Source organism: Vespa velutina, chromosome 7, assembly GCF_912470025.1.
Source record: "Vespa velutina chromosome 7, iVesVel2.1, whole genome shotgun sequence".
NCBI classification, from domain to species: Eukaryota; Metazoa; Arthropoda; class Insecta; order Hymenoptera; family Vespidae; genus Vespa; species Vespa velutina.
This window is the reverse complement of record NC_062194.1, coordinates 8,365,589-8,376,661: the sequence shown is the minus strand read 5'-3', so window position 1 is coordinate 8,376,661 and position 11,073 is coordinate 8,365,589. Positions and strand designations below refer to the sequence as shown.

Sequence of the window (11,073 nt, the reverse complement as noted above, 5' to 3'; positions counted from 1 at the left end):
ATATATTATTTCTTTTTTTCTTCACCCTTCTCGCTATTATATAAGTAAGAATCATGATTATATTTCTTTTTTCTTTCTTTAATTGTTTGATCTTTTTTTTCTCGTAATAAACAATTTTCATCGTACTTAAGAAGAAATAGATTAAAATACGAGAAACGAATTCTAAGGGTTCCTGAGATCTCGAAGAATGTGGACTGACCGGAATACAAGCGATAAATAACAGTGACTACCTGGGAAACAATCTTATCTAGGAATATCCGCGCCTCTTGAAAACAACTTGCAGCGTCCTCTCGTGTTCTACATGTCGATGATATGCACCTCGACCTTCGTCCTTCTACCTTCTCCTTTTCTCTTTTCTTCTTTTAACTTCCCTCTTTCTCCTACCTTTTCCTTCTTCTCCTCCTTTTCCTCCTCCTCCTCCTCCTCCTATCGGAAGGACGAAGGAAGCAGCTCTGAATCGCGTGAGCACGTTAAAACTTGGAAGAAGGGAGACTTCCGGTTAAGGACTAATTAAATTCGCGAAGAGTCCCACTCGCAAAGTAATTACACTATCCAATGAGACTTTCATCGTGTTGCATTATGCACCATCTTCTTATCGCACGTTCCGCCGGAACGATAATTGCTACTTCGTATAACACTCCCCACATGTTGCCCACCCGAATCATAATCGCGTTACAATGCCACAGAATTTGAAGGAAAGGAAAAAAAGGAAAAAAAAATAAAGATTTAATCGGCAAACTATAATTTTTTATCAATTATAAACACAAACTGCGTTACGAACATATCCATTGTATTTCTCTTAACATTTTTTATTAACGCTTGATCCATAATTGAGAATGATCTATATGTATATATATAATTTATATATACATATATATATATATATATATATATATATATGTATATATAAATTAACTATAATATAAACGTACGAAATTATGTAATGACTGATGAAAAAATATACCGTAACGATATTTATATTAAAGTAAATTAAAGGACACTCACCCTTGATCCATTCTATCGACAGGACCACCAGGACCCATCATGGCCGGATGTCCAGGTCCCATCGGACCCGTCATGGGATGTCCTCCAGGTCCGAAGGGACTTCCAGGTGGTATACCGTACTGTGGTCCACCAAAGGGTTGACCAGGTGAAGGAAAATGAGGATTGCCACCTCCTGGAGGTACGAAAGGTGGACCGGAGGAACCAGGTCTACCGACGAACTGAGGCGGTCCTCCAGAGGGTGAACCAAATGGACTAGGTCCGGGCCCATTGTAGGGTGGCCCGGAATTGTTAGGTGGAGGTGGAAATCCGGAGGAGTTTGGTTGTGGTCCAGGACCAGGCGTTGACGAACCACTTGGTGCTGGAGACGCTGTATACTGAGGTGTTGCTGAACCAGGTGGTGGACCTTGATACGGTGGCGCACCCGCTGGACTTCCGGCTCCACCAGGAAACGGACTTGGTCCTTGAAAACCAGCATTACTAGGTGGCCCACCCGTATTATTGTAAGGGCCCGATGCCGGACCTCCACCCTGACCAACAGAATTCGGCGTAAAAGGTGATGCCTCCGAGCCGGGCGGCGGGCCCTTCCAGGAGGCTGGTGTCCCTGGATCCTCCAGCGTGGTGGTGGCTGCCAATGGCGTGTTCAGGCGGCTGCAGCCTGGGAAAAAATATTATATATATATAAATGAAATATTTCTTGACTCAAAAGGAGAAAACTTGATAAAAGCGATTCTAAGGAAGAAAGATTCCATATTACATTAATACTTTGTTCATAACATTCTGATTTGATATTTATTTAATAGTACTAAAACTATATGCAAGATAAGTATGTATAAGATGATATGGAGAGATGTTATTGGTATTTATAGAAAACTTACTGCGTCACTAATCTATTAAGCATATTATAATACTGTTTATGCAATATCTTGGAATTTTATTATAGTAAACAGTTTATCTCAAGTTGTACACTTTTATTATCATAAATTTTTTCTATTCTTTAATCTAAAATCATTGCATATCAACTAAATATGGATGTTATAACAGTGATGTAACATATAAAAGACTAGTTTGCTACATATAACAATATTCTTCAACAGAAATAGCATTATTAAGATCTCTCGCACTATAGAAGGCTATTGAAAAAGACAATGATACAGAATATATGCAAAGAATTTGATCAGCATAGATTTTGTGTCCATCAATTTATCTATGCAGGCTATCTAACCTGTATCCTAACCTCCACAAGAAACAAGTTGCAACGTTAGAAAAAAACGAATAACAATAAAATAGATATAAAAACTCACCATTATTCGTCCCATTGGCCTTCATTGTCCTATGTTCCACCGATTCATTCCATAGCACCGATCACACACAGTAGTAAAATCCAGCACGAGATGAAAAACGGTCGGAACGAAAAAACGTGAGAAAATAAAAGCTCTCGTTGACGAACAATCAATTAAGGCCGATTATCTCATACGAAGTTGATATATTCCGCGCGAGAACGTTAAGAATAATACGAAACTCTGAACGTTTGAGGTTATGTACCGGCAACCTAACCTCCAATACGACGAAGGAGACCAATTCGCGAGTGGGAACGAAGCACTATTGCTCCCTTTTAATTCGCGCACAACACAGATCACTGTTCTTTCGGCGTTCTCGATCGCGTGCAGGGTCTCGCGCGCGTACTTACCGGAAGATAGTTCGATTCTCGAAAATAGAAAGAGGAGCCGCCGTGTCGCGGTCGCGTCGCCGGCATCTTCGCGGTCGCGCTTTATTTCGTGTTGCTCTCACCCCTCTTAGAATGTCCCGCACGAGCTCGCGCCGTTATACGAACGCGGACCGAGCAAGGGACGCGTGCGAAGGCCCGACATCCCGCTCAAGTCTCATTCATCGTCGCACTGTAGAAAAAAAAAAGTCCGTGGATTTACGACGGGCCAAAACACGAGCGTAGAGAGAGAGAGAGAGAGAGAGAGAGAGAGAAAGAGGAAGAAAGAGAGAGAGAGAGACAGAGAGAGAGTAGCGACAACGGTGGCAGACGCGCACACGACGCGCACACGACGCGCTACGCGCACACACACTCTCACACGCACACGCGCTCGCTCTCTCGTGCCGAGAGAGAGCGGCAGTGGACCAACGGCACACACGATGATATTATGATGACGATAGCGAAGAAACCACGAAGATCACGACGACGTTTACGAAGACAACGACAACGACAATCACGAGAACGACGACGGCGACGACGACGACAATAACGACGACGACGACGATGACGACGACGACGACGATGAGGATGACAGTGACGACGATGACGATGGTGACGACGTGACGTGACCAAGCAAACGATTACGTACGATGTACGACGACGAGAACGACGAGGATGGCGTGCGCGGGGTGCGAGTGAGAGGGAACGAGAAGGAGAGCCGAGCGCGAATAAACACCACCGGAGTCAGTCACAGACGCACCTCTCTCTTCGACAGGGACGTGCGCGCCGTCGATGGCGCCACCGATGCTCCCCCTACTCTTGTGTTCACTCACACTCGCTTTCTCTGTCTCTATCTTTGTCTCTATCTCTTTCTCTTTTCTTCTCTCTCTCTTTCTCTCTCTTTCTCTCTCTATCTCTATCTCTCTATCTTTCTTTCTTTTTCTTTTACTATTCCTCTATCGAAACAAAGTTTCCTTCTCTTATAACTATCATGAGTTTCTATCTAACGTCAACGTTGGATATCACTTGACGAGTTTTAAAACGACAGAATGAACGAGGTAGATACTTTCGAAATACCTCAAATATAAAAAATTCCGTAGCTCAGGCTTTCCTCTCTTCTTCTTAATTTTCTCGAGTATTATTTTTCTTCTTCTTCTTCTTCTGTATTTCGTCGACGTTTCTTTTAGAAGTGGTGCAATCGGTCGGTTCTTCCCTTGCCTCCCTACCCTTCTTCCTTCTTTTCCTCTCACTCTCTCTCTCTCTCTCTCACTCTCTTTCTCTCTCTCTCTCTCTCTTTCGCCCCCTCACACGTGCGCACCTCTCCGTCGGCCGCGAGGAAATGCAGGTACGCACGTGCGCGTCAGGAACGTAGCAAGGCAACGAGGAAAGGGGCGCACACACGCACACACCTTTGCAACGAGACACCCGGACAGCGACCACGTGTTCGCTCTCTCCTTCTCTCTCTCTATTTCTCCTCTCTCTCTCTTTCTCTCTCTCTCCCTCTCTCTCTCTCTCTCTCTCTTTCTCTCTCTATCTATCTGCCTATCTATCTACCTTATCTCTGTCTCTCTTTCTCTTCTCCGCGTTGCGCGCTTCGAAGCGTCAACTAGTGGATGATCTCTTCCTTGGCTATCGGCAACGATCGTCGGCGCGTCGCGCGTGAACGCGAAACTGCTGCCATTTTTATTGAGGCCGATGCATTGGCCGGAGTCGAGCGCACCCCGCCCATCTGTACGAACCTTAACCATCCTCCCTTTTACTTTTTCCTACAATTTGACTAAGAAGTCGGAACTATTCCTTCTCACTTTCTACTTATATATTTTTCATTTCCACATAATCTATCACGATCCCATCGAACGTTCCGTTCTATTCGTTCGATTTTAAAAAGGAAACTCCTAACGAAACTCGTAACATCGCTTCTTCATTCATATATATATATATATATATATATATATATTACAAAATATATCGAAATAATATAATATACTCGGTCAAACGATACAAATATAATAAAAAGAGCGAAGCGACCGTTCGACATTTTTTTTTTTGTGACACCACGTCGTCCTCGTCCTCGTCCTCATACTCGTCGTAATCTTTTTCGTTGTCCTCGTCGTCGTACATACTATCGGACGCTTACAATTAGGATAAAATACAAGGTGAGAAGAAAAAGATAGATAGAAGAGAGATAGAGGTAGATAGAGAATACGAAGGTGAATCCGCGCTTGCCGCACGATTAATTTTAACACCGTTCAGGATTATTATCCCGCGAGCCCTCTAATTTCCGATCGATTAATCGAGAGGAGGAAAGTTTGGCGGTGTCGCCTGTTGCATGCGTGACCCTATCTCTCTCTTTCTCTCTCCTCTCTCTCTCTCTCTCTCTCATACATACACACACTTACTCATTCGCTTGCTACTACTCTCTTGCTTCACTGTTTGTCCTCCCCGCATGCCGAACGACGGAATCACACGATGATTTCGATTCCGGGAACGTATTCCTGATGGAAAAGGGGAAAAAAAAGGAAAAAAAAAAAAAAAGAAAGAAAGAAATTATCCACAGTTTTACGACAAACATACTTGCCGTTCGTTCGAAATAAATAAATAGAAAAAAAAAAAGCCAAGGGAAAAAAATAAAAAAAGAAAAAAAAAAGTGAAAGAACAAGGAGGAGGAAAAATCATTGAATGAAAGGAAGAAAATAAATGTCCGGCTATACCCCACGTGGTATACGAATACGTGCGTGCACGCCGCTGTATACGGCCCTGACCGCGACGAGGACGAACGGTTGAGGGCGCGGGGCTGTGGCGAGGGCCGTTGATGGTTGCGGGAAGAGGGGGAAGGGGTCACGGAAAAAGGGAGAGCCGGTGTGCAGAGCACCCCCGAGCGCAACGACTCTCTACGCCTTTCTCCTTTCAACCGAATAGATTCGATTTTTTTTTTTTCATTTTCTTCTTTTTCCTTCTCTTTTCTTTTACTTTTTTTTTTCCTACCTTCTCCGAGTTATATCCATGGAAGGAAAAAAAATCAAATCGATCGTGACGCAATGTCAATCAATTCAACTGTATTAAAGTAAAAAAAAAAAAAAAAAAAAAAAAAAAAGAAGAAAAATGGTACTAAACGATTAATTTAGATATTTTGGAACAATTAATAGTACAAATGTCTCGAGAAATGCGACGGGAGAAAGAGATAGATAGATGTAGAAAGAGAGAGAGAGAGAGAGAGAGAGAGAGAAAGGGAGAGAGAAAAGAACCTTTTCCGCGCGCGTACGCTACCGCGTCGGCCGCCACATTTTTTCCCCCTCCCACGAGGCGCCACGGCCTTTCAAAGTCCTCCCTCGACACTCGCCGCTTGACAGTGTCACCCTAAAAATCAATAAGGGGTTCACCCCTCGGCCCTACCCACCCTCCTTGCGCCTTCTATTCCTCTGCGCTTCCTCCTCCACTTCCTCCCTCTCTTTCTCTTTCTTTCCCTTTTTCTCTCTCTCCCTCTCTCTCTCCCTCTCTCTCTCTCTCTCTCTCTCTCTCTTTCTCTCTCTTCCTATCTTTCTCTCTCCTCCTTTCTTTTTTTCTTTCTTTCGTTCTTTTCTATCTAGCTCACTCGTTTCCTTTCGACGGACCAAGAACAAGGGTGGGGAGGGTGCACGTCGGCAGGGAGGTCACGCCGTCCGGACGGCTTCGTCATTCTATTAGGCGACGATACGTCGAGAAGAGGCGACGCTTAACGCTTCGAACTATCGCTCGACTGATTCTCCCGCTCTCTCCGTCTCTCTCTCTCTCTCTCTCTCTCTCTCTTTCTCTCTCTCTCTCTCTCTCTCTCTCTATCTTTCCATCTATCTATTTATCACGTACATACATAAACACACATATACATGTATTCTTTTTCTTTCTTTCTTTCTTTCCGTCTTTTTTCTGTCTTTCTTCCTTTCTTCCTTTCTTTTTTCGTTCTTTTTTCTTTTTTGTATTTTTTTGATTTATATATATATATATATATATATATATATATATATATATATATATATATATATGCATATATATATTTTTCCTTCCTCTACTTTCCACCTTCCTCCCTTTCTTTTTTTTTCTCTTTCCATAACCTACTTACATAATACATACCTTGCACACTCACTATAATTAATACGGAATATGTGAATATGTTTCTTTATTCCTTCCCACTTATATACCCTTTATAAACGAGAAAACTTATTAAATATATATATATATATATATATATATATATATATATGTACATAATGCTCGGTTCGCCGTCAATTTGCAAGTTTCATCGTCGCGCTCTCCTGCTTTCTTTCTTTCCTTCCTTCCTCCCTCTTACCAGGTTGTTCGAACGGAAAGGATAGTAAAGAGGAGGATCGTGAAAGTAGACATTGGGACTATCGCGAAAGTATGACGTGTAATCGCGATCCAAATGAAAAATCGTTTCGAGTTTGTTTCTTTTTTTCTTTCTTATTTTTTTTTTTTTTTTTTTTTTTTTTTTTTTTTTTAATATGCTCCAGCCATTCTCACCATTGCATTCGTGTCTTTTCAAGTTCTTCTGAAAAGAAAAAAAGGAAAAGAAAAAGATAAGGTAAAAGAAAAGGAGAAAAAGAAAAAGAAAGAGAAGAACGACGCGGAAGATAAGGAGGGAGGAAAAGAAAAAGAAAGATGGTTAGAAAAGATAGAGGGGGGGGGGGGAAAGAAGAAAAAGAGAGAGAGAAAGAAATTGAAGAATACGATACACGCGAGGACTTTCTTAACATGTCGTAGAATAGCGCGAAGAGAGTTTAGAAAAGCGTAGCGAAGCGGCTCGCTAGCACGAGCCACGGTGCATCTTATTCACCCACGAGTCTCAAGGACGTACTCGACGTACCGTCTTTGCATAGAAATGCGCGCCGTAGAAGAGAGATGCTCGGCTACGCGAGAAAGAATCGTGTTCCCGTCTCGTACCGTCTTGTTCGAGCGGCTATGCTTCTTCTTCGAACCTCGGAATCTCCTTCCGCTAAAAGAGAGAATTTTCATTTTCTTTCGGAAAAATAGTAGTCTATGTATCGAGAATGGGAAGAAAGAGGAAAAAAAAAAGAAAAAAAATGGAGAGAAACATTCGACGCGTCGAATTTTTAACATAACCTATGCGCTCTGCTTTTGTTTAAATTAAATGATAACTCCTACACTTATAATTATTAAATATATATACACACATATATATATATATCCATTAAAGATACAATAAAAAAATATTTGATAATTTTATTTTCACTTTGGAGAAATATTTCGAAAATTACTATAAGACATAAAATTAAAATTTTATGGATCGATTTAAAATATCGTATTATAAGTTTTATTAATAAAATATATGAAATGAAAAAGAAACGGAAAGAATGGTACGAAAATAAAAATAAAAATAGGGAAGAGTATACAAAAAGGAATAAAAGTAATACGAATGAAATATAATAAAATATAATATAACGGAAACAAATATCTCATAAATATTCGATGATACACAGTAGTTGGAATCTGAAATCAGAAATCTGATATGGTTCAGCACCCGATATTCCAGATTGTGTTTTCCGTAATACGTATTGATGTACATTATATATATATATATATATATATATATATATATATATATATATATATATATATATATACATATATATATATATATATAACAGTCTATTATAATGTGTTACGGTTGATATGGCAAAAACGGATTGACCAATAGGAATGAGCAGAGCAGTCGAGATCGATTCGGTTTGAATTGGATTGGTCGAGAGTAAATCGGTTGTTTTAGGATCTAGAACCGATCCAACACTCAGTCCAGTTTGGGAAATGTTTATGGAACAAGATATATCGTATAGAAGATTAGCAGTAATCTTCCTCAAGAACGAAGAGACCGATCAGTGTTTAGTGCTTAGGATTAACACTTTACAGTTCAACTAAATTAATGATGGTCAACAACAGTCAATCAGAGATTTAGGAAACTGGAATGCTCTTCTAAAGATTGATACTCACACTAAAAGCGGTGACACCGGTAATAAACATTCGGTTAAACTAAACGATACCTACGATAAATCTAATCTTCTCTCTGTTTCGATACAATCATCGGACCAAGTTACTTGAGAATTGTCTTACCTGAGAGTAATCGATCGAAAGAAAAACAATATTATATAATAACAGAACTTATATTGGAATTGATCGATCGATCGATTTTTATTAACCGTTATGTCATTTAAATTAGCGTCTTATAGATCGATAAACGAACGAAGAAAATCGCGGAAACGTATCAAAACAAAAGGATAATATATTACATATATAGATAGATAATATATATTAAATATTATATATAGATAAGTAATATATATATAAATATATATACTTGATAAGAGTATACAACACGATAGGAACGTTCGAGCCTAGAGTTAGATTTAATCAGGTCCCGATTAAAAATTTATAAATAGGATAGGATGATGATGATGTTCGAAGGGAAGGGGCAAGGCGGTAGTGGAGAATAGTTATTGAAACTGTGTATATAGGGGGGAGGGGGTGAAGGAGTGGAAAAAAAAATGAAAGAAAAAAGAAGCGGAGGGGGTGGGGGAAGAAAAGGAAGAGACGAAAGAAAAGGAAGGAAGGAAAGAAGTAAGAAAGAGAAAGAAAAAGAAAAAAGAAAACAGAAAAGTGGAACGCGAGGGTCGGTATTTTCTCGTCGTTGATTTTCGTCTCGAGAGCGAGCACGTGGTTCGGCACGAGGCGAGTGACAGTCTCGGACAGTTCGTACACAAGTACGTTCCACTGACCCCCGCTCGAACGACGATCCGGGAGACGAACAAGAGAACACCGGCCCTTGGGGGCGGCGCACGTGCTTTAGCGGACTTCTCCTGCGCTTTTGCTTCGCGACTACGACGACTAGTCTGATCCGCCTCTTCTCTCATTCTCTCTTTCTCTCTCTCTCTCTCTCTGTCTCTCCCTCTGTCTCTCTCTCACTCTCTCTCTCTCTGTCTGCCTCTCTCTCTTTCTCTCTCTCTCTTTCTCTCTTTCTTCTCTCACTCTCTCACTTTCTGTCTCTCTTGCTTGCTTCCGAGCAAAGCAGCCCCCTCACTCCGATCTTTCCCTCTCCATCCTTCAAAGATATTAGGATAAGTTTCATTCATACGAAGTTCGGAACAAATCTCAACCTTCGGAAAACGGCTGACCCTACCAACGATGTAAACGAGTTACGCTCGAGTTCGTACAATTTCAATTATTTTCTAAAAAGTTTCTATTCGCGTAATAACGATTACGCGATTCGTTTTGTTTATTCGTATATTCGTTCCTTAACTGATTCGTGATATAATACTTATGAGTAACTGAGGAAGCATTGAGTTGACTTAATAAAAAAGAATTAAAAATCCACATGTTCACGTTTAACATTAATCTATTTCATATTGACAATGACAATTCTAATGTCGAATGCATATGCAACAAGATGAATAAATCAAAATCAATCAAAAAAAAAAAAAAAGGATTACGAGCGTAAGAAGAGACAAGTGATGTACTGGTGGAGAGATAGTAGGGGAAGGAAAAAAATAGAAAAACAAAAAAAAAACAAGAAAGTTGCATATTTGTTCGTTCTCAACGTGGTTTCGAAACTTTTACTACGTATAAGCACGAAGTCGGAAACCTTGGAGTCCGTGTTACGTTCGTACATTCATACATACACACGCAAGCGCACGCGCACACACCATACACGCAAGCACGCACGCATGCGCGCTATGCACACACATATAAATGCAGAGTTGAAGTTAGTGTAATGGAAAGACCAGAAGCAGAAGTAGGAGAATAAGAACAAGAAGAAGAACAAGAAGAAAAAGAAGAAGGAAGAGGAAAAAATGAAGAGGAGAAGAAGAAGAAGTAGAAGAAGAAGAAGAAGAAGAAGAAGGAAGAGGAAAAAAAGGAAAAGGAGAAGAAGAAGAAGAAGGAAGATGGAAAAAAGGAGAGGGAGAGGAAGAAGAGGAAGGAAGAGGAGAGGAAGAAGAAGAAGGAAGAGAAAAAAAGGAAGAGAGAAAGAAGAAGAAGAAGAAGAAGAAGAAGAAAAGGTAAAGCAACGGAGTGTTTGTGGTCGGCAGCACGATGTGGTGTGCAAGAAGATCGGATGGGAACGAACACGCATAAAATCGACTCTAAGACGAAAAGAGAAACGATAGAACGAACAGAAGGAGAGAAAGAGAGGAAAGAAAAGGAAAGGAATGGAAAGGAAAGGAGAGAGGAGAGGAGAGGAAAGGCAGAAGGTATAGGTCGATACGGTAAACTATTGTCTAGTGGGCGAAGAACTCATGAGAACCGGCCGGAAGAACGACGTCACGTCGGTTACACACGTACTCTGTCTCTCTTTCTCTCATTCT

The 11,073-nt window shown here is 40.7% G+C and overlaps 1 protein-coding gene across 2 annotated transcripts in view; it reads right to left on the bottom strand.

The window, feature by feature from the left end:
- LOC124950652 (LIM domain-binding protein 2) overlaps positions 1-3,887 on the bottom strand; it is a 122,672-nt gene extending 118,785 nt beyond the window's left edge. Inside the window, exons 1-2 of one of the 2 annotated variants that reach the window (XM_047497632.1) lie at positions 2,307-3,887; positions 1,006-1,660 (exon numbers count right to left, since the gene is read on the bottom strand). In XM_047497632.1, coding sequence (XP_047353588.1) covers positions 1,006-1,660; positions 2,307-2,331 — 680 coding nt within the window. In that variant the 5' untranslated portion in view covers positions 2,332-3,887. The remainder of the gene's footprint in view (positions 1-1,005; positions 1,661-2,306) is intronic. The other variant, XM_047497633.1, reaches the window with a different exon arrangement.
- Between the last annotated feature and the right edge of the window lie 7,186 nt (positions 3,888-11,073).